At 36.8% G+C, this 25,428-nt stretch overlaps 1 protein-coding gene across 1 annotated transcript; it reads left to right on the top strand.

The window, feature by feature from the left end:
• Nucleotides 1-907: 907 nt before the first annotated feature.
• LOC136256437 (hemicentin-1-like) lies at nucleotides 908-23,799 on the top strand. The gene is made up of 14 exons (XM_066049393.1): nucleotides 908-1,041; nucleotides 1,098-1,361; nucleotides 1,417-1,689; nucleotides 10,567-10,845; nucleotides 13,926-14,105; nucleotides 14,163-14,216; nucleotides 14,269-14,544; nucleotides 15,056-15,349; nucleotides 15,426-15,719; nucleotides 21,760-21,904; nucleotides 22,007-22,137; nucleotides 22,195-22,491; nucleotides 23,302-23,574; nucleotides 23,639-23,799. The coding sequence occupies exons 1-14, from the start codon at nucleotides 933-935 to the stop codon at nucleotides 23,797-23,799; spliced, it is 3,030 nt and encodes a 1,009-aa protein (XP_065905465.1). The 5' UTR covers nucleotides 908-932.
• Nucleotides 23,800-25,428: the final 1,629 nt, after the last annotated feature.

Raw genomic sequence — 25,428 nt, 5'->3', positions numbered from 1 at the left:
TCTGGGCATGTTACTAGTTCTCTCCATCGGCTTTTTTCACAATTTTTCAACAAACAAAAGTTTAAATCTGAGCAAAGTGCCTGTTACATTAACACGTTAAGGAGCCCAAGAAACTAACTTTAATGTAGTTATGTAAGTGCATGTGGAAAATAACTTGAAAGAATGAAAATTGCGAGTAATACTATATAGTCTGAGTTTCTTAGAAGACATCCACCCATGCAGATCTTCTGATTTGTTAGTGCTTTGTGGTATCATACTGTACAATGATGATCAATACATGCAATATCTCAGTTATCTCACAGTTATTGTTTATTCAACAGATTCAACATACGTACACAGTGCACTACACTAGTTTTGTTGCATGAATAAGATGATGACCAGCCTTTGAAGATAAAAGGAAAGACAAAGCCCAGAGGGAACACACTCATCAGAACCCCAAAAAGCGAATTTGTTATTGTGGCATAAAATTGTGGGCATACATCACTTCATTTGGCCTTAACCATGGTCAGGCCGCCTTGACCATGGTCAGGCCAAATGAAGTGACGGATAAAATCTCTAGTTGGAAAAAAAATTATATTCAGTCGCCTATAAGTGGTTTATGCTGTATTGTATGTTAAACAAACTAATATTGTTCTGTAAAGATGATTTTTGTCATGTAAGATTTTTCTAGGATGATTCTTAAATGTGGAATTTTAGATGTCATGCATCATTTTAGGGGAATCTACTGTACTGTTTGATACTGTATTTAATGTACAATAACATTTTCCTTTTCAGTTGTTCCACCAAAAATTGTTACACACCCAAAGACACAAAGTGCTAATCTCACACAAGCTACCAAATTTACATGTTCTGCTACTGGTTATAATGTCAGTTATAAATGGACAATTGGATCAGGATCATTTCCTAGTAAAGTGATTGGTATAAACACCAATATGCTGGTGATCTCGGATATAAGGTCATCTGATGATAACACATACATTTGTGTGGCAATTAATGAAGGAGGGCCAAGTCCATCATATCCTGTCATACTAACAGTTACTGGTATGACTATAATGATGTATTTAGGTGGTAGTGTGAATGTTGTATTGGTGGTACAGGTCTACCAGAGGTGACAGTGACACCATCCAGTCTGAGTGTAGAGGTGACACATGCTGTCATGTTCCATACCAATGTGAGTGGTGTGGGAGTGGAGAACTTCATGTACCAGTGGAGACACAATGGAACAAACATTACTGGAGAGACTGGAGACACTCTGATGATCACTAATGTGATGGAGAGTGATAGTGGAGACTATGAGTGTATTGTTACTAATGAGTATGGAGATAGTGACACATCTATTGCAGTTATATTGATGGTTACAAGTGGGTGAACTGTTTACATTACTTTTGCATGTTCACATGTCCTATGTAATTTTAGGAACACCACCTTTGGTAGTAATTGACCCAATGAACACAATGGTTAATTTAGTAAATGATATCACAAATGTTTCACTAAGTTGTGAGGCAGAAGGAGCAGTATCATATAATTGGGAAAGACAGGGTGATAATATTTCATCTGGTGCCATTGGAGTAAACACTAGCACTCTCACTATTACTAACTTAACACCAGAAGATGCTGATAATTACCGATGTGTGGCCTCCAATGATAGTGGAAAAAGTTACTCCAGCTTTGCTAATCTAATTGTAATTGGTTAGAAGATATTAATTATTTGTATACATACATATATGTGATATATCAATGTAGAAATAAAGTAGGGACCCTAGAGATACTGTAAAAAGTAGTGAAACAAGATACATGAATGATAGGTATTACAATATACTGTAGCTCAGTGCAAAACCACTACATTGCATAGCAATTATTGTTTTGTTTAATGTCAAAGTAGGGATTTTTCTTACTGTGCTACTGTATGTGGTAATATCAACATTCGTACATCTTGTTTCACTTCTTTTTATCATTTGGATCTCTACTTTATTTTGAAATTGGTAAGTTTTAAATATACTACAGTAGTTGCACCACTTTGTTTTGGAGGATCTGTATTTACGCTACTACTGACAAGTTTCCAAATTTTCTGTTGCATACTTACTTAAATCTGAGGATTGAAAATTATATGTAGTCTGAAATAAAATCTAGTAACAGTATACACTAAAAATATCTTAAAGGTGACATTTATATAATAGGAATTGACTGATGTACTGTAGGCTGCTTATACCTGCTCTGCTGGTATAGTATCATAGCACGCCAAACAGTTAAGAGGCAAAACTATGCGGAGTACAGACATGGATTCCATTTTGTGGGTCTGGTTGCATGCCCCCAGAAAGATTACAGGCTTTAAACACTCTGAGATACAATCTAGACAATATGGCTGTTTTATTAGAGTATAATAGTTGGCTGCCCTATTACAGTACCCTGTATTTCGATCTGAACCTTTGATACCGTTACAAATCATCACAGAATCAAATTTAATAGCCTGAGCATGCTTGAACAGTTTCTGGAAACCTCAGAAAGCCCCCTGGATCTGCCCCTGATGATAGCCTTCTAAAAATTTCTATTTGTGCTCATATACAGTGTATGTACATGCGTGCATATGTGCATGCGTAACTATGAAGCTATTAATATAACACAGCATCAACTGACTTGAGCTGCATGTGTTCTATTTCTCCTCATCACATCTTCTAGTCATGGATTTTTTTTCTCCTTTTCAAACATACTTTGTATAACAACTTTAAACAGGTTGCAGGACCAGGTGTCCTACAGACCTTCAGCACTTGTGCTGCTATTCATCAACCCAAGGTTAATATCTTTAAACATTTACATGTGTAATGTAAATGTTGTAAAATTTGCATTCAAAAACACAAGGTAGTGTCATGAACTACACCAGTGTGTTATTAGTTGAAACAGCAGTAACAAGATTTTCACAGATTAAACTATATAATATTATACAATAATACTTCCTTGAATCACATTTCGTAATTATAGAGAGGAAATGAAAGGTACATACAGTCCCATAATAAGCCATAAGCCAGCTTTGAGGTTTGATAATACAAAAGAAATGATATTTATGTAATATAACCAGGGTACAGCCTTTAAAATAAGCCTGCAGGGAATGGTTGTGGCAGCCTAGAATACAGGGTGTATCTGTATCAATGTTAATGAATTAATAATGAGAGCAACCACTGGCATAATTTAAAAGTTTTTTTTTGACTTGGACATCTTAGCTGCCACCATTAATGGCACTCCCTTTTCACCTGATTTTCTTGAAGTCCACACCACACATGATTTCTGTATGGATATACTTCTCGTACACATAATGGATCACAATTACGTATGTGGTTGATGTCAATTATACAGTATGTACATGTGTGTGTAGTTCAGCATACAAAACACATTAAACATGTTAAACATTAAAATTGTTTTTCCTTTTCTCTGTGACTACTGGTCACTTGCTAAAGTTCAATGCTTGAAGCACACACTATCTTTGAACAATGCCACAAAACATCAAGACACATGGTAGTGTGTCATGCGGCCCAAGAAGCTGGCGCGTAGCACCCGTGAGTATATTGACAGGAAGAAAGAAAACGCAATATTCGCACCTCCGTAGCTCTGTGCTGCCTTGATGAAACAAGACGATTTTTGCTGTGGACACTCCCTCCATCTGCAGCACTCCACATTCCAAATCAGAGCGGAATCGCTTCAAGCGTTCCCGAGATATGCGACTTCAAAAATTGGCTTAGTTTCTTCGTTTTGTTTTTCTTCTTATTTTTCTTCCTCTTTTCGCACACTTACAAAAACTGCTATAAAACGCGAATGCTATATCCGATTGCCTTGAAATTTGGCACACAGAAGGGGGGGGGGGGGGTATACAGGCGCATCTCTGTACTTTGGCTAGGATATGATAAACAGGAAAAGAGTTATGATCGATTATTCACAAAAAATAACACCAATATGTTGTCACACCTCAGGGGCGGATCCAGGAGCTGGCAAGGGGAGGGGCACAAACAGGCTAAGTTGTAGGTGGTTGGGGAGAGCCAGATTCTCTTGTTATTTGCTGAAATTTTAAAGCAGCAAATAAGCACCTCTTAGTAGTGTCTCACTGTTAATTTAACAGTGAGACACTACTAATGACAGTAGTGTCTCACTGTTAATGCTATCGTAACACCATCCCTCCACTTCATGACTCTGGTAATACAATTACAAAAGATCTTGACAAAGCATCATTATTCAATCAATATTTTGCTCCATTTTTATTAAAGAGAATACTTCAAATCTTGATTCGTTAATTCCTGACTCTCCGCATCCAACCATTATTGACTCAATCCAAATTACACCAGATGAAGTCCACACTGAACTGAGCCGACTCAATATTAGCAAAGCCTGTGGTCCTGATAACATTACTCCTTTTCTATTAAAAACTGCTGCTGATTTTATTTGTGTTCCTCTCTGCAATCTGTTTAACAAATCATTATCAACTGGCACTCTCCCTTTTGACTGGGTCTCTGGCAACATTGTTCTTATACACAAGCGTAATGATAAACATAATCCCTGTAATTATTGACCGATTAGTCTTACTTCAGTGATAATGAAAGTTTTTGAGTGTATAATACATCGTCATTTAGCTTCTGCCTTGGAACACCACCATCTGCTCAGTCCTTCACAATCTGGTTTTCGGAACAAGAGATCTACTGTAACACTTTTGACTGAAGCTGTTGACGATTGGTCTCTGGGCCTAGAGCAACAAAGTACTATTCACTGCATGTTACTGGATTTTTCCAAGGCTTTTGATTCAGTGCCGCACGAACGCCTTCTTCTAAAGCTGAGTTCTTTGGAAAGATGCTGTCATGGCTAAGATATTTTCTCACATACAGAAAACAAAGAGTGGTGATCAATGGTGCGTATTCTGATTGGGCCAATGTTACTTCTGGGGTTCCCCAGCGAACTGTGTTAGGCCCTCTCTTGTTCCTGTTGTATGTTAATGATCTAGACTCCGTCGTAAAGAACTCTAACATTTAAACTTTTTGCTGATGATGCATTGCTTTATGCCCCAGCTAATACCCAACAGGAATTTTCTGCTCTTCAAGATGATTTGACTGCAATTTCCAACTTGACGAATTGTTGGCAGCTGAAATTAAATATTGTGAAATGTGAAGCACTGGCCATCACAAACAAACAGAAACCTGTTAATTTCACTTATTGCATTAATGGTCAATCAATTTTGTGGAACAATCCTGTCAAATACCTTGGTGTGCTAGTTGATGGTAAATTGAGTTGGTCCAAGCACTGCAGGTATGCGATTAATAAGACCACTAAGTCCTTAAACTGTTTACGGCGCTCAATGTTTGGATGCAGCCGTGTGGCCAAGTGTGCGGCGTACAAAGCAGTTGTACGCCCGACTCTGGAGTACGCTGCTGTTGTGTGGTCTCCACATACCAAGGGAGATATTAAATTGCTTGAATCTTTGCAAAATAGGGCAGCACGCTGGATTTGTGGCAGTCGCTGGAGTCCACAGACCAATTCATGGACTGTATCTTCAAGTGATTGCTGCTCTCAGCTTAATCTCCCTACTCTTGAATCAAGACGTCAGTACCTTTCTATTTCTTTCCTCCATAATATTTATCACCTACGTACATCCATCAAGTTTAATTGTCACTGTAAATTTAATTCAATTTCATCTACTAGAAGTCATCACTTGTCAATAAACCCACCACAGTCAACCATCAACTCTCGTCGTTATTCGTTCTTTGTTAACACTGTCTTTCTGTGGAATTCTGTACCATTAACCATCCTCAATGATCCAAATCCAAAATCCTTCCGGCATTCATTATACCATTATGTGTGTGTTAATTGATGTTTTTGTATTGTTGTGCAGTTTTGTAATTATTTGTTTGTTGTATATTTTTGTAGTTGTAGTGTTCTTTTTTGTGGCTAACACCTTGTACAGACTTTGCCTTTTGTGTATGCCTTCCATTGTGGTAAATTTGATAATAATAATAATAATAATAATTTTTGCCATTTGGCGTTTGCAGATGGTTGTGAAGTCTTAAAAGTTGATTTAAAGGCCTTGAATGTCTTAGACAGCAGCAACACGATAATTATTTTTAGAGGCGCTTAGTACGCACGAAGGTGCTGGGTGACTGTTTCACAGTTAGTTTGACTTCGGTTTGCTTTGTTTTCAATCGAATTTGTAATAAATGTTAATAAAATGTACATATTTTCATGAGTTGTATAAAATGACTCTTATCTATGTGATTTGTAATGTTTTTTCCTTACCTGAACATATCAGTTTGTAACTGTGTTTTCAGTAATCATAATCATAATCATAATGATCTTGTCCTGACATAAAGTTTAGTATTTTAATTAGAACTAGCTAGCTAGCTATAGTTGGCTCCTCCATAAGTTGGGGGGGGGCATTTGCCCTAAATGCCCCATCCTGGATCCGCCATTGCGCCTACAGGGTAAACCGCGTATGGGAAGAAGCTGAAAATCGGTGGGTGAATAGGTTAACTATTGAACCTCAAATCTTTTGTGGTTGAAAGAAATCGAGCTAAAAACCAGGAAGATACAACGAAAAAACCAACAGTGTGTAACAATTACGCAATCGAGATTAGCTAATAAAAAACGACTACTTGCCACGCCTACCAGATAAACCGCTAGGGGGAATGCTTTGAAAATCGCTGTATAGAAGGAGTAATCATCGTAGAAGAATCAGACTTAAAGCCACGGAGTTATAACACGAAATCCAACTTGGTGCAGCGAGATCGAGATACTCTAATAGAGCAGTCATCCTAATAGAGCAGTCACCCTGAATAGAATTCAAGAGATCAGCTAGAATAAGTAACCCTGTAGAGAGATCAGCTACAAACAAATCACCCTGTAGAGAGATCAGCTAGAAGAAGTCACCTTGTAGAGAGTTCAGTTACAAAGAAACCATCGTGTAGAAAGTTCAGCTACAAACTAGTGACATTGTAGAGACATCAGCTAAAAGAAGTTACCTTATAGAGAGTTCAGCTACAGAGAAACTATCATGTAGAGAGTTCAGCTGCAAACAAATCACAAGCAGAGAGTTCAGCTACAAGCAAATCTCCCTGTAGAGAGATCAGCTAGACGAAGTTTCCTTGTAGAGAGTTCAGCTACAAAGAAACCATCATGTAGAGAGTTCAGCTGCAAACAAAACACCTGTAGAGAGTTCAGCTACAAACAAATCTCCCTGTAGAGCGATCAGCTAGAAGAAGTTTCATTGTAGAAAGTTCAGCTACAAACAAATCACCTGTAGAAAGATCAGCTAGAAGAAGTTACCTTGTGGAGAGTTCAGCTACAAAGAAACCATATTGTAGAGAGTTCAGCTACAAACAAATCTCCTTGTAGAGAGATCAGCTAGAAGAAGTTACCTTGTAGAGAGTTCAGCTACAAAGAAACCATCATGTAGAGAGTTCAGCTGCAAACAAATCACCTGTAGAGAGTTCAGTTACAAACAAATCTCCCTGTAGAGAGATCAGCTAGAAGAAGTTTCCTTGTAGAGAGTTCAGCTACAAACAAATCACCCTGTAGAAAGATCAGCTAGAAGGAGTCACTTTGTAGGGAGTTCAGTTACAAAGAAACCATCATGTAGAGAGTTCAGCTACAAACTAGTACCTTGTAGAGACATCAGCTAAAATAAATCACCTTGCACAGAGTTTAGCTACAAAGAAACCATCATGTAGAGAGTTCAGCTGCAAACAATTCACCTGTAGAGAGTTCAGCTACAAACAAAACTCCCTGTAGAGAGATCAGCTAGACGAAGTTACCTTGTGGAGAGTTCAGCTTCAAAGAAACCATCATGTAGAGAGTTCAGCTGCAAACAAATCACCTGTAGAGAGTTCAGTTACAAACAAACCTCCTTGTAGAGAGATCAGCTAGAAAAAGTTTCCTTGTAGAGAGTTCAGCTACAAACAAATCACCCTGTAGAAAGATCAGCTAGAAGGAGTCACCTTGTAGAGAGTTCAGTTACAAAGAAGTCATCATGTAGAGAGTTCAGCTACAAACTAGTCACCTTGTAGAGACATCAACTAAAAGAAATTACCTTGTAGAGAGTTCAGCTACAAAGAAACTATCATGTAGAGAGTTCAGCTGCAAACAAATCACCTGTAGAGAGTTCAGCTACAAACAAATCTCCCTGTAGAGAGATCAGCTAGAAGAAGTTTCCTTGTAGAGAATTCAGCTACAAACAAATCACCCTCTAGAAAGATCAGCTGGAAGAAGTCACCTTGTAGAGAGTTCAGTTACAAAGAAACCATCATGTAGAAAGTTCAGCTGCAAACAAATCTCCCTGTAGAAAGATCAGCTAGAAGAAGTCACCTTGTAGAGAGTTCAGCTACAAAGAACCATCATGTAGAGAGTTCAGCTGCAAACAAATCACCTGTAGAGAGTTCAGCTACAAACAAATCTCCCTGTAGAAAGATCAGCTAGAAGAAGTTACCTTGTAGAGAGTTCAGCTACAAAGAACCATCATGTAGAGAATTCAGCTGCAAACAAATCACCTGTAGAGAGTTAAGCTACAAACAAATCTCCCTGTAGAAAGATCAGCTAGAAGAAGTTACCTTGTAGATTGTTCAGCTACTAACAATTCACCCTGTAGAGAGGGCAGCAAGAAGAAGTCACCTTGTAGAGTGTTCAGTTACAAAGAAACCACCATGGAGAGTTCTGTAATAAATATATGTATTATATATATAATTTGTACATTTACTGATAAGATCAGAAATATTTAAAGTACATCTGCTTCATCTTTTCTTCTTCCTGTGGTAAAGAAAAAAAAGACAGGTTAAAAAAGTCCCAAAGCCGGCCTGCTGGCTTTGTGGTATACAAATACAAAAAGAAACCAAAACAGCCAAGCTGTAAAAAAACAGTGTGGCCCTTAATAAGGCTATGGTGAAAAAAGATGTGAAATCCAAGGTGGCAGCCAAGAAATTGCTGTGATGGTAGGTTATTGGTAAAACATTTAATAACGGCAATTTAGGTGAATTTTTTGCCAAGACCAAGCGGCACAAAAATTCACCTGAATTGTTGTTATTAAAATTTTTACCATTAACCTACCATCACAGCCATTTCTTGGCCGCCACCTTGGATTTCACATCTTTTTTCACCATAGCCTTATTGAGGGCCGCACTGTTTTTTTTTGCAGCTTGGCTGTTTTGGTTTAGATTCTTATTTCAATAGAATTCCTTACTTATGGAACACCCTACTAATTATCAGTCTCAATCAATTAATGGACACCATCAAAAGACAGCTAAATCTTTCATGTTTAATCATTTTCTCACCACTTTTGATCTAAATAATTCATGTATTTTACATTTTCTATTCCCATGAATGTTCAAGATTCCAATCTACTCCCTACAACTTTAAAAAGTTATAGTATATAGTTGTAATTGTATGCATAGCTACATGCTATAGTCGTGATTACTGTATGCGTACCCAGGCTGTGAGTAGCTTGACTGCTAATGCAGACTTGCTGCATTAAAAAGCCTTTAAAGAAAATAAAACACTGTATAGTGGGGACCACAAAGGAGTAGGCATGGCCCATGAAATAACATCACCCAAAAACCAGCCTCAATTTTCCCAGACGACGATGAAGCACTATTGGATAGGTCAAACTAAGTCCATAAAAGCTTTCAGATCAAGCCAAAACATCTCAAAAACTTGCTATGGAATTTTTTTTAAATATTTATTTAGTGGAATTTTCTACTGACTGAGTAACTGTCTGACTGACTGATGCTTTCAGACCAGCATAACTTGATAACGGCTAAGACTACAGTCTTGATTTTTTCACTGTTCGATGTTGTTTCGGCTTGAGAGGTGCCTTTTGGCATACTGCAGTAACTACAATGCATTCTTCATGGACCACATCTGAAATGACCTATCAGTGTCCTTCTTTGTGTCCTATTCATCTTGGCTAACAGTGAAAGTGTTGATTTGGCAGTAGCATGTGATGGCTTCCCTTCGTAACGGAAATCGTCCTTATTTTTCATAGTAGCTATTTTGATTGCATAGGTGCTTTTCGAACAGTCCTTGATTCGTACTGCTGTGTAACAGGTTGAATATAGCTGACAATGAAGCATAATGGATACTTTACTTTTCAGACAATAACTGATACAGCTGGGGCGTGCGGTGCCATTTCAGATGTGGTATGCGTGGGTTCACCAGTCACAATAATTATTTGCAAAAAAAGTTAACAAACAAGTACACAAAAAATTATAATTTTCAACTAGAGTAGGGACCATAGCATATCGACAAAAAGTACTGAAACAAGTTGGAGTAGTCCATGATATTAAATCCCAGTAAAACAATAAGAAGTATTATATCCTATGTGCATTTCCATTATGGTATCTTGAGCACAGTAGGGATATAACACTTCTTATTGTTTTACTGTGATTTAACATTGTGCGCTACTCCAACTTGTTTTAGTACTTTTTATCAATGTGCTATGGTCCCTACTCTCATTGAAATTTTTTGTGTATGCAGTAGTAAGTTTTGTGAATCTCTCTACCATATGCATGCTAGTATACATAGTTATGTACTGTATGTGTTTCATGTTTATAGTTCTACCTCCCATTGTTACTCAACATCCAGAAGATCAGCTAATAGAGTTACGCTCTAACTTGTCTAATACAACTCTCAGTTGCAAAGCATCTGGATATCAAGTAATGTACACATGGACTTTTAATGAACTCATTATCAATGCTGACAGTCATCATATTATTGATGGACCCATCTTACAAATATTTCACCTCAAACCATCTGACAGAGGTCGGTACCTGTGCATAGCCAAGAATATTGGTGGATTTACTAATTCAGAGCTTGCTAATATCATTTTGTCAGGTGAGTTAATGCATGTGTACAATATTGTACAGGAAAGAGTTTATCCTATATTAAGGAGCGAGGGACTCTTACATGCTGTGCAACAATTTGTATATAGATGTGTTGATAGGGGAAATGAAATACATAACTTAGAATGCTATTTGCGAAGCCTATTCTGCCTAACCACTTAATAAATATAGCAAATCTGGCTGCATTTTGTCACCAATGGATGTCAAATTTTACTCATGCAGTGAGAAAGCCAGTAATATGGGCAAGGTTGAACAACAAATAATGAAGTTATTAATGTTTGGCTTTTTTTTACATTATGTTGCATTAGAGTATTTGAGTAAAGTTCTGTGTTAAAATCAATAGGTTCAAAAATTCAAACAAAGAAATAGATTTTGAAATTTTTAAGTAGGACCTACTGTGATTATTTTATTCAGCATCAAAACTAGTATTATTAAGCTTATCAAACAGTGTGGTAGTAATGTTTAGTATAGTTCCCCTCTAAAATTAAGAAGTTATTAAGATATGTACACTAATGAAGCAGTCACAGCCACACATGCATAACTGTGCTGCTATAGCAATAAACTAAATATACATTTACATTAGGATAGTGCCGTATATTAGAGATCATAAAGTTTCTCACAAAATAAATATCCTCACAATACCTTTATGGTACTTTGGCAGTATTGGTTAGGTACAGTTGAATAGTGCTTTTAGTGAGTGCTTCAGTGCAACCTGAAATGCTTCCAATAATTATGTTGTTATGAAATTTAATTATTTTTTTAGAATTGACTTAATCACGACTGACTGATTGACAAACTAATCCCTTCAGACTAGCATAACTCAATAACAGCTAAGACTAGAGGCTTGATTTTTCACTGATGTTGCTTCAGCTGGACAGGTACTTTTTGGCATACCACAGCATGTACAATGCATGCATCAAGGCCTTACATTTGGCCTACTTTGTGTCCTATTCATTTCACTGGAAGTGCAACGTGTCAATTTGCGGTAGTGTGAAATGGCTTCCCTGTGAATGACTATCACCATATGCAATCAGGTTTACAAGTGCACAAAGAAGTTTGAAATTTTCATGAATGGGACACAAATGACTACACTGGTAAGTCCATGAAGAATGCACTGTACGTACCACGGTATGCCAAAAGGCACCTCTTGGTCTGAAGTAATGTCAAACAGTAAAAATCAAGCCCATACTAGACCTTAGCCATTATCGAGTTTTGGTTGTCTGAAGGAATCAGTTGGTCAGTCACTAGAAAATTCTGTTTAATATTATTTCTTTAAAATTCCATAGCAACTTGTTGAAAGTGTTTTGGGTCAAACTGAAAGCTTAAGTTTTACCTAACCAATATTGCCTCATCATCGTCAGGAAAAATTGAGGCTGGTTCTGGGAATTATTTTTTCGTGGGCCATGCTCACTTCTTTGTGATCCATACTATAATGAGTATCATCTATATGAGTGGATTGATTCAGAGGCAATTCTCATACTGTTCTTCATTCCAAACGTAACATGCTGAGCATGCTGTACCTGAAAACAAAGTGTTTAGATAATAAATATTATAATTATGTCTGACACCATTCTTTCCTCTGATACAGTATGCACTGGTACACCAGTGATAATACACCAGTGATAATAATGTTCCAAAAGGTAAACAAACAGGTACAAGAAAAAAATAGGAATTTCAAGATCATAGAAATAAACTGTAGTCAAATAAGGAAGTCACCAACACCTGCATGCAGCTAGTGGAGATTTAATCCCTAATTTAGTCATGGGTGTATATTGAATTAGGGATTAAATGTCTTCTAGTATATGTGTGTAGGTGGCCTCCTTGTTTCACTGATTTGTATTTCTATGATCCCCAATCGAAATTGAAATGTTTCTTTGTACCTGTACAATTAAAATAATGAAGTAGGGTTTCAGCGATAACAATAATTTGTTAGTGAATGATGGTAGCTATTACAACATAGCTATGTATGTGGGAAAATCCCTACGTGTTAAAGTAAGGATTTTTCCACATAGCTATGTTGTAATACTGTAACTATATTTATACCATCATTGTTTCACTACTTTTTATAGCTGGAACCTACTTTATTTTTAAAATTGCATTAGTGTACAATAAGTGATTGCATGCATGCGCATATATACAGCTTAGTTATAGCAAAGTGTACAGTGTATACTAGTTAAAGCACCGTGACAACTACAATATCATGAGCGTGTAGTGTAGAGACAAGTATAGCACAAGGCTAAGCCAAGTGCTACATATTTAGAAGTTAACACCACACCCGAGTGCTATATTTTCTATAGTGCATGAGCATATGCGTATGTGCTGCTTTAATACATGTATCAATCTGGCATTGTAATCAAGAAGAAAGTCAGTGAATAATACAGTTTATCATGATTTGGAATGCCATGGTAGTAACAGTGACTTACAACTAGCAGAAGGTATAACTTTTTGTGGTCAGTGCTAATTATCACATAATTTGAGTTGCAAATTCACTAGAACAGGAGGAGAACAACTGAGGAAGGCTAGTTGTTTGAGTAATGAATGCTATCTAATCGCTGTTCACAAGCATAGCCTAAGGTGTAGCCAACGATACAACAAGGTTGATGGCACTAATATTGGGCCACTGAAAATCTAACCTAGAATCCACCAGACTTTGAATGGTGGACAGTTTAGAGAACAATTTAAAACTGAGTTGTATGATTATTGTACTAGAATTACAAGTATTTGTGAGCATGGCCTTTTTGTAATGTCAATTTCTATTGTTGGCAGCTTTGTTAGTGGGGGGGTTGATTGTGGTTAGTGGGGGTAATTGTGGTTAGTGTGAGGGGAGGATATTTGTGGTTAGTGGGGGGGAGGGTAATTGTGGTCATTTCAGTGTTGCCATGGGTTGTGTTTATCACATTCACACAAAGTGTGCTTTATTTCCATACAATGGAAACTAAAGCAAACTGTTAGCGGAAAATAGAAAATGAAGTACACTCCTTTTTTCTGAAATTATGCATTGAACTACAGGTGTACAGTAGGTAACAAACTGTATAGGCAAATATTAATGTGCAATTTTATATCACTGTACAGTTCGTGCTCCTCGTATTATCACTCATCCTACTGATACAAGTGCTGCTGCTCCATTTAGTGGTGTGTTCACATGTTCTGCTGGAGGATATGGTTATTTATTGATCAAATGGATGAGGCAGGATAATATATTACCTGACAAGATCAACACAGCACAAGTTTCTTCCTCAGAGGTTACCACTAGTACTCTTGTTATTCCCAACGTAAACATAAGTGATGTTGGTAATTATTTTTGTATAGTACAATCTGGTGGAAAAGCTAACAAATCTAAACCAGCAAAGCTAACATTTTCAGGTGAATAGCAAAATTCTTGTAAATAGTTTGCACAAATGAATTTTATCTGTAGGTGTACCTGTTAAACCTATGCTTGGTATATCCAATAAGGAAATACAGCTTTATACAAATGACTTTAATTTGTCAATCAAGTGCTTACCAGAGCAAACAGAATTAAATTATGAATGGGAAAGGAACTATGCTAAACTTCCTGCCAATGCTCATGGGATTCATTCTTCTCAACTGACTATTTTCAATCTCAGACCCAAAGATTCAGGAGAATATCGATGCAAATTAAGTAACTCTACTGGAGCCATAATGTCTGAGTTCGTTGCAATAATTATTAAAGGTAAATAGCTATTCTTTTGTGTGTCACTGAAATTCTACATAAAACACAATTTAGAATATGCAGTAGAGTTGTCAAAGATGGCTCTACTACATTTTACTTCATAGTAATGGTTTATTTTTTCATAGCCTCACAGATATAAGGTGTCTGCTAGGGTGCTGCTTTTGTCTGGGTTTTCTGGGTGCGTTAAGGTGCTACATACAATATTCTGATAGTCTTTACCTCTTTAGATGGGTTTTCACCAGATCCCTCACTCTACAATTCATCGTATGACTGAGGCCTGTACTTCTTTCTTTTTTTATGGCTGTAAGGGCCTCTTTCAAAACGCATTATTACAAATTTGGCTCAGTGTATATACAGTTAATTTATCAGAACATCTTGCACTTTCCAATATTGATAATACATAATTCTCAATGACAATGCATGTGTATACCTTCCATCAAGAAACAATGTAGTACCAGCCTATGTGCCTGTACTAGAGTAGCACAATATCATGCATTCTAAATTCCTGCAGTGTCAAAACCAGTTATTGTGAATCATCCAACATCTATTATCAATGTTAGTCTCCACACTACTGTTAGTTTAAGCTGCAAAGCTATGAGTTATGATCATGTATCTATTGAATGGAAGAGAGTTGGATTAGACCTACCAATCACTGCTAATACAACCGAAGCTAAATCAAGACACACAGTCACTAGTTTTCTAAACATCACTAGAACAGTTGGCTACTATGCTGGACAGTATTACTGTGTTGCTACAAATAATGTTGGAAGCACTTCCTCTAATTACAGCGAGTTGATTGTAAAAGGTAAACATGATATGCTTGTATGTATTTCAGAATCACAATATTACTGTATGTACTTTATGTTTTGTGTGCATCACAGTTCCATGCCCAGAAATGATCAGACCACCAGAAAACATTAGAGTTTTACCAGGACAAACAGCAGATTTTTACTGTTTAGCTCTGAGTTATAGTGGATTGTTATATAGATGGAGAAGATATGACAAACATTTTATTACAAACACAACTACTGCCAGGTGGTTATTCCTTCGCCATTACACAGCAGTGCAGCATTTATTCATTGCCAATGTTCAGCTGTCAGATGAAGGAAGGTACTGCTGTGAAGCCATCAATGAATGTGGACTAACTAAAGGATGTGCATGGTTGAATGTGCTAAGTAAGTATCATTTAATTTGTGAGTGTATTAGCCAAAATCATAAAAAAGAACATTCTCACTCATCATGGCTTACAGCAGTAAATTAGTTATTAGCTCACATATTATACTATAATTTTAGTTATAATCAAACTGTGCCCACTATAGGGTTTTGTCCCTTTATGCAGCTACAGTACAACAGTTCTGAATTGCCAGCTGCATAATTGTCTTTAGGTCACTACACAAGAGAAATTTGGTCGTTGATGGCATCCTCTAACTTAATGCTTTTTTGTAATAAATAACTTGAAGCAAGTGTATGTCTAATCAATGGATAGGTACCTACTGATTATGATGGCATAATTTTTAGCATGTTAGCTATTAGGTGCCTGAAACATTAAACCTATTCAATAGGCTAAATATGCTGAAAATATTTTGCCATATTGTAAATTCTTGCAGTGATAATGCATGTCATAGAAACTTCAACATCAAGACACACGGTAGTGTGTCGTGCGGCCCAAGAAGCCGGCGCGCAACACCCGTGAGTATATTGACAGGAAGAAAGAAAATGCAATTTTCGCACCTCCGTAGCTCTGTGCTGCCTTGGTGAAACAAGACGATTTTTGTTGTGGATATTCCCTCCAACTTCAGCACTCCACATTCCAAATTTGAGCGAAATCGCTTCAAGCGTTCCCGAGATATGCGACTTCAAATATTAGCTTAGTTTCTTCGTTTTTTTTTTTCTTATTTTCTTCCTCTTTTCGCACACTTACAAAAACTGCTATAAAACGCGAACGCAATATCCGATTGCCTTGAAATTTGGCACACAGAAGGGGGGTATAAAGGCACATCTCTGTACCAACTTTGGCTAGAATACGTACACAGGAAAGGAGTTATGATCGATTATTCACGAAAAATAACACCAATATGTTGTCACGCCTACAGGGTTAACCGCGTATGGAAAGAAGCTGAAAATCGGTGGGTGAATAGGTAAACTATTGAACCTCAAACCTTTTGTGGTTTGAAAGAAATCGAGCCAAAAACCAGGAAGATACAACGAAAAAACCAACAGTGTGTAACAATTACGTAATCGAGATTAGCTAATAAAAAACGACTGCTTGCTACGCCTACCAGATAAATCGCTTGGGGTAATGTTTTGAAAATAGTTTTACAGATGGAGTAATCATCTTAGAAAGGCTCTTCAATGGTGTAGAAGAATCAGACTTAAAGCCACGGAGTTATAACACGAAATCCAACTTGGTGCAGCAAGTGCGAGATCGAGATACTCTAATAGAGCAGTCATCCTAATAGAGCAGTCACCCTGAAGAGATCAGCTAGAAACAAGTACTTGTATAGAGATCAACTAGAAGAAGTTACTTTGTAGGGAGTTCATGCAAGTATGGAAATAGATAGTTCAGCTAGAAGATATCATCTTGTAGAGTTCAGCTACAAAGAAACTACCATGTAGAGAGTTCAGCTACAAACAAATTGCCCTGTAGAGAGATCAATAGAAGAAGTTACCTTGTAGAAAGTTCAGCTACACAGAAACCATCATGTAGAGAGTTCAGCTGCAAACAAATCACCTGTAGAGAGTTCAGCTACAAACAAATCTCCCTGTAGAGAGATCAGCTAGAAGAAGTTTCCTTGTAGAGAGTTCAGCTACAAACAAATCACCCTGTAGAAAGATCAGCTAGAAGAAGTCACCTTGTAGAGAGTTCAGTTACAAAGAAACCATCATGTAGAGAGTTCAGCTATAAACTAGTGACCTTGTAGAGACATCAGCTAAAAGAAGTTACCTTGTAGAGAGTTCAGCTACAGAGAAACCATCATGTAGAGAGTTCAGCTGCAAACAAATCACCTGTAGAGAGTTCAGCTACAAACAAATCTCCTTGTAGAGAGATCAGCTAGAAGAAGTTAACTTGTAGAGAGTTCAGTTACAAAGAAACCATACTGTAGAGAGTTTAGCTACAAACAAATCACCCTGTAGAAAGATCAGCTAGAAGAAGTCACCTTGTAGAGAGTTCAGTTACAAAGAAACCATCATGTAGAGAGTTCAGCTACAAACTAGTGACCTTGTAGAGACATCAGCTAAAAGAAATTACCTTGTAGAGAGTTCAGCTACAAAGAAACCATCATGTAGAGAGTTCAGCTGCAAACAAATCACCTGTAGAGAGTTTTGCTACAAACAAATTTCCCTGTAGAGAGATCAGCTAGAAGAAGTTTCCTTGTAGAGAGTTCAGCTACAAACAAATCACCCTGTAAAGAGATCAGCTAGAAGAAGTTACCTTGTAGATTGTTCAGCTACAAGCAATTCACCCTGTAGAGAGAGCAGCAAGAAGAAGTCATCTTGTAGAGTGTTCAGTTACAAAGAAACCACCATGTTCTATAATAAATATTATATATATATAATTTGTACATTTACTGATTTAAATCAGAAATACTTAAAGTACATCTGCTTCATCTTTTCTTCTTCCTGTGGTAAAGAAAAAAAGACAGGTTAAAAAAGTATGGCCGGCTTTGGGGTATACAAATACAAAAAGTAATGAAATCTAATCCAAAACAGCCAAGCTGTAAAAAAACAGTGCGGCCCTCAAAAAGGCTATGGTGAAAAAAGATGTGAAATCCAAGGTGGCGGCCAAGAAATGGCTGTGATGGTAGGTTAATGGTAAAAATTTTAATAACAGCAATTTAGATGAATTTTGTGCCACTTACAAAATTCACCTAAATTGCCGTTATTAAACTTTTACCATTAACTTACCATCACAGCCATTTCTTGGCCGCCACCTTGGATTTCACATCTTTTTTCACCATAGCCTTTTTGAGGGCCGCACTGTTTTTTTACAGCTTGACTGTTTTGGATTAGATTTCATTTCTTTTTGTATTTGTATACCCCAAAGCCGGCCTATTGGGACTTTTTTAACCTGTCTTTTTTTCTTTACCACAGGAAGAAGAAAAGATGAAGCAGATGTACTTTAAATATTTCTGATTTAAATCAGTAAATGTACAAATTATATATATATATATATATATATATATAATACATATATTTATTATAGAACATGGTGGTTTCTTTGTAACTGAACACTCTACAAGATGACTTCTTCTTGCTGCTCTCTCTACAGGGTGAATTGTTTGTAGCTGAACAATCTACAAGGTATCTTCTTCTAGCTGATCTCTTTACAGGGTGATTTGTTTGTAGCTGAACTATCTACCAGGTAACTCCTTCTAGCTGATCTCTCTACAGGGTGATTTGTTTGTAGCTGAATTCTGTGCAGGTTATGTACTATAAGAATTGTCAGTAACAATTAATAGAGTGACAACCTCAATGTTTTAATTCAATAAAAATTGATAATAAAAATGTTATACCGTAGGTAGGGAAATTTTCATGGTAAAAATATTTTCGTGGTTGGTCTGAGACCACGAAAATATTTTTAACTAATTTTTTCTAGCCACAAAAAATTTGTTACCTCAATTATGCCTCGAATTATGCAGTTACAATCTAGCTACAAAGTAACCATAGTATTAGGATAGCTCTTGGGCTTAATATAATGCATTATTTAAAGGTGTATGGTATTTAAAAGTGTATAGTTAACATCACATTTTTTGTTTTAAAACTCTAATTAATTTCACAGTCTGTAACTTTCATCTTATATTGTTTGCATGTGTGTTTGTTTTTGTAGCTGTTTGTTTGATATAGTTGTATGTTGTGTGTATTTTTTGTGGGGAAGCACCCTGTACAGGCTTGTGCCTTTTGTGTGACCCCTGTCATTGATAGGGTCCGCAATCTGAAAAATCAACTTCTACAAATCAATCCCTCTACCATTGTGGGATGTTCATTGTAGTATCCCATTGCTTTATCCACCATGAAACCGGAGGCACGATTGTTGTCTTCACGGAAATATCATTTTCAGTATCTCACAAGATGCAAGATTTATTTTTAAAATTTCGTGCTCCACACAAGGACCGGATGAAACTTGCTACTTAGCCATATCGTATCCAGAGTTGTTGTAGTTGAAAACTACGCACAGAAATAAGTAAATGATTTGTTGGGTGCCCGGCACAGGGTTGCTTTCTTTGAAAAAACAGACAAAGAAATACAAAGTTTCAAATTCAAACTGCTCTATCACCAAGGGCAAGAGAAGCCAACTCTTCCTCATAGTGTTTCGATACGGTTGGGTGCATAGTCTGTCTATGCTGTTAGTTTGGAAAAGATCTGAGACTTCTCACCATCTGGGTGACGAGCGTCAAAATTTTCTGCAGCATCAAAGAATTGTGTCGCGCTTTCTAGCCATTTCCAGCGCTTCTGCAGCCACAACAATTATCAATTATAGACTAAAACTATGGCAAAAGCTGTCCCTGAACGTTTGGTAACAGTGGTTGTCAATTATTATTTCATCCACAGCTTCCACGCCTCGCTCTAAGCTATGCATCAAGGGAGGCAGCAAAATCGTCCAAATTTGACTTCACCTCTCACGCTCCACAGCAGCTTTAAATCTTCACTAGATCACCCTACATCACCATTATGCTGCAAAACATCCCAAAACAAACCGAAAAATGCACAAAATCTTTCATTTTTGATTCGAGCTGGGTGGAGCTCCTGGTGAGCTGCTGGTATACTGCATCATATGAAATTACAGAAATACCAACTACTACTACTACCAAACGTTTTGAACCATCTTTTATCATCATTCTAAGCAAAATTAAGTGACCAGTGTGGCATCAGAAGTACTGGGAAGCACTTTGGTACCATTGAGAGAATTCCTTGAAATGACGCACGAAAATTTTGACGTTCTTCACCCAGATGGTGAGAAGTCTCAGATCCTTTCCAGACTAACAGCATAGACAGACTATGCATCCAACCTTATGACATCACTATGAGGAAGAGTTGGCTTTTCTTATCTTAGCTGGTAGGGCAGTATGAATTTGAAAATTCATGTTTTGTTTTCTGCTTTTTGAGAGAAAGCAACCCTGTGCCGGGAACCCAGTGAATCATTTGCTTATTACTGTGCGTACTTTTAAACTACATTAACTCTAGATAATACCTAGCTAAGCAGCAAGTTCTATCTTGTTCTTTGTGTGGTGAACGAAATTTAAAAAATTATTTTTGCATAGCTATCACGAAATACTAAAATCGATACTTCTGTGAAGACAACAATCGTGCCTCCGGTTTCATGGTGGATCTAGCAATGGGATACTACAATGAACATCCCACAATGGTAGGGGGGTTTATTTGTGAAAGTTGATTTTTCGGATTGCGTACCCTATCATTGACAAAAATTGATAATAAATAAATAGTATTGCCCTCGTATCGCCACACGCAAATATAATTCGCCATTGCCTATAAACAGCTGGCATTATTTTACAGTCCAGTGCTTAGTTTCAGTTTTGGTTGCTGTAACTCCCGAGCTTTGCCTCTTCGCGTTTGAGTCAGCTTGAGTCCCTTGGTCAGCAAGTAATTAATTCTGGTGCCACACCCTGTTCTTCGTGATCTGATTGGAGGCCATCAATTTTCCAGCTACACGGCTGGGTACATCACCAAAAGTGTATCTACAAATAAACCAAAGAAAGATAACTTTGAGATACAGTACTAAAAAAAGTTTGAGTGAAAATATTTTCGTGGGTTGTCTGCACTCACAAAAATATTTTTACTCGAAAATTTCTGAAACGAAAATATCTTTACACGAAAATTTCTCTGCCTACGGTAAAGCATCTTTCAATAGTTTTAGTGATAAAAGTTGTGAAAAAGTCAAAGTAATTGATATATTAAAATTTATTAGTGTATGAGGCATACATTATGAGCATATCAGGGTTGAATTTTTGAGAACTGCAGCATAACAAGTAGAGTAAAGTAAAGGCTGATAGTAACTAACAATGGGGCTACTATCCTTTATATCAAAAATCACAGAATCAATAAACTTGAATAACAGCTATTACCCATTTTGCTTGCTTATCTGCTGTACCAGATATTTTGTTCACCTACGTATATGTTTTATGACAGTCATAAAGTATGTGATTTGTTTCACTATTAGCTGTACAGTATATGTTGGTGCTTTGTTTATTGCTTCAGGAATCCCCAAGATTATTGAACATCCTTCATCTGTTAAGCTCCCAGGAAATAAAAAAGCAGCAGAGGCAATGAATTGTTTAGCTACAGGAGAAGGGAATTTAAATTACAGATGGGAGAAGTATTATTCATCTACAGACAGTTGGAAGTATGCATGCAAGTAATAGTATTACCATATAGGTCTTAATAATTATTTCATCTGTGTGGGTATTGCATGTACATGTGAGTTGTCATAATCACTTTTCCACAGAGCTGTGAATATCACATCACCCAAACTGATATTTAGTGTGATCACAGAAGAAGATGAAGGTGTCTATCGCTGTGTTGCTACTAATGATGACGGTAGTGTGGTGTCTGGCAATGCTACAATAACTATTTATGGTGAGTTAAAAATTCCTCCTTATTCAGTATAATAACTGCCATGCATGTACTTTATAGGCCCACCAGTTATCAACTTCATCACAAATAATACAGTTACACTTGAAGACATAAATGTTAATCTGACTTGTATTGCAACCAATGATGCCAATGCCATTACACCTTTGAGTGTGGTTTGGTACAATTCTGAAGATGTGAAACTTCAATCAGATAACACAATTGACCCAGTTACTGGTCAGGTACAATCAGTGTTATTGTTTGATCCAGTTAACCACACTGATAGTGGAGAATACACATGTCATGCCTTCAATGATAATGATCAGTATACTGAAGCTAGAACCAATCTCACTGTTGAATGTATGTAAGACTATAGAACACATATACAATTATGCTGTACTGTCTTACGTACGACGGTTTAATATAAATTGTATTGTGCCGAGTCTCAAGAATGGCCTAGATTAATCGGTGCATGCTCAGACACAGTTTTGTTAGTAAAGCTGTTATAATTTCTTGATAAAAATGTACTGGTTAATGAACAGGAAAGTATACTATAAATGTAACTTATCAGTTTTACCTGTGAAAACTTATACATATTTAAATGCTAAAAGTGGACCAATGCAATAAAATTAATAATTTACTCTTTTGTGAAATAAATTTGGTTTGTAAACATTCTTTAATTTCTAGTATGTTCGTTAAACTCAAGGTTAACGTTTTCCAATCTGCGTTATCTGTGTGACTCACACTGTAACTCCCAATTAGGACACATCAGGCACCACTTTTTATCTACAGCATCTAGAGAATGAGATTCTTCATTAGAGCTGTCATGCTACAAAATCTGCTCCAGACATAATAGAGCAATTGTGTGAGTCTTACTACTTTTTTTCTGGTTGCACCCCAGTTAGATACTTAATTAGCTGTGTATGTATTAGACATTTAGTCAAGCAATTTGGCAGCATAAAGAGTTTGGTGAATTTCCATTTACCAACAGTTGAACAATATAATGCAATAACTAATATCCAAATAAGGTTAATTGATTTCAATCTTTCCAAGTATTAGTTGTGAAAGATTTTGGTCATTAATTTTGCAGTATCACTTATTGTTTAAAAACAAGGTTTTAGCATCTAACTAATGTATAAAATACAGTATTCGGTGTTTCTTGTTTTCTAGATCTACCAATTATCAACATTACTGAAGGATCTTCATATTTCGCTACCATTGGGCAAAATTTAACTATCACTTGTAAGGCTGAAGGACTGCCTACTCCTACTGTACAGTGGTACATAAAAGACGAACCTATTAAAGATATTGCCAATGTTTCTATGCAAGACTTGAATGTCCCAACTACTTCTCCACACACTACAGTGTACACTTGTGTGTCAACAAACAATGCTGGTGGTGTGATGTACACTAAAAAGGATAACATTACTATTACAGTCCAAGGTATATAATTTGTGATTGCAGTTTATCTAAGTTTGAACAATCTTACTTTTGTATACACCTGTAGCAATGTGTCAACCATTGTCACCCCCCAAAAATGGACAATTAGGTTATCTTTCTTCTGTTGGAAGGCCACAGGTTGCTGTTTTCTTCTGTGGTGATGGTTCAACATATTTTCTGAAATGTATAGATGGTAAATGGAGTCCTTCTCCATCAGCATGTCAATGACATGTATAATAAACATTGCAGCATTGCATGTGACATGTTTGAACTTAGTAATGTTATTAGCTAAACTTGACCGTAGTACAGTAACTAAGTACACACAATATGTACTCACATTATAATAATTATACACATATTTGAAGTGTTATTTCAACAATGGAACACTAGGTGTATATGCACAGCTACAGTATCTTCATGTGAATTTTCGACTCTTGACTTATTACATGCTGTTTTTCTATTAACTGTTATGTATGCAATGATGATAAGCACTGTTACTGGCAGCAGTAAAAGAATTTCAAGGGCATAGGCAGGGGGGTTCGTCCCCTTTCAGAGGCAGAATTCTTTTAAAAATTAAAAATCACACCAGATCTTACAGCCCTGGAGCTCTCCGGTAGCTACTTGCCCACTGGCACTCCTCTGTATTATGTAGCTGAAGTCTTTGAGCAGGCAGGTGTCCTACAGACCTTCAGTACTTGTGCTGTAAAGCATTAATACTACTCTTGAGGGTCACATCTTAGCCATTGAAAATCATATCTATTGCACACGTGATCAATTGCGCACGTGATTCATGGTTGAAATGGCAAAGGACTGTTCAATGGTCGGTTGAGACATATTACAAGGCAGCAGCTGCTAAACTTGTCAATGAGTGGTCGTGTATTACATGTGTCAGTTTAGCACAAACTGTGAATTGTTGATGTATATTTACCTGATGAATGATTTGATATAGGTTGTGGGCACATGATGTCTTGAACATATTGGAGTACAAGCTAGCCAAGTCTAAAGTTATTGACCAGCCGAGAATAATGTATAGCTGTAAATAAGCATTGCCAAAAAGGGACTCGAAGGTGGAGGGCTTCCGTGTGCTATGCATAGGAAATTGAAGTTGGCTGTCAGTATGCTATCTGGAAGTGAAGAATAGTTAGTTTTATAATTGGTTTATAGTTTCTATAAGCTGCATAAACAGCAGTGTGTAGGTCTTAGCTAGTTAGATGCACAAACAGCATCTTTTAATGTTACTGCCTAAGGGCACATTTTGTGTATGCATCATTGTTGTTCAAACATGGTCTAGGGGAAGAACCCAGGCCTTCTCCTTAAGACATTCCACTTTAAATCCGAACCCCCTTCAAAAAAATCCTGGCTACGCCCCTGAAGTTATTTTTGTAGCGTGTTATTATGGTTAGCTTTAATATGAATTCACAATAGTCTGTAAAACTGATATTACTATGTAGCGGTACCCTAACGTACATTAGGCATGAGGCTATTATGCTTCAAAAATTGAGCATTATGCTTTTGAGCAGTACTCAAAAAATCACCTATTATGTTTTTGAGAATTGCCCATTATTCCCAAAATTATGCCACATATAATTGGCTAACAATATATCAGGTCATTTTCATTGATGTTTAAGCTCCAAATAGTCTTGAATTCTTTAGCTGGTTGCTGTATTAGAATATTTCATTTCAATGTGACTACTTTATTAGAGTAAATAATATTCAGTGACTGCTCTATTAGAGTTTCTGACTGCTCTATTAGAATATCTCGATCTTTTTTAACGGAATTGTGTAATCTGCAGATTTTCCTACTGTTAAAGCTTTATGATTGCTAGCATAATTCCTGATTCCCGGCTACACATACTT

This window comes from Dysidea avara, chromosome 5, assembly GCF_963678975.1.
Source record: "Dysidea avara chromosome 5, odDysAvar1.4, whole genome shotgun sequence".
Lineage (NCBI taxonomy): Eukaryota > Metazoa > Porifera > Demospongiae > Dictyoceratida > Dysideidae > Dysidea > Dysidea avara.
Note: the sequence above shows the minus strand (reverse complement) of the source record. Positions and strands in the feature narration are given on the sequence as shown.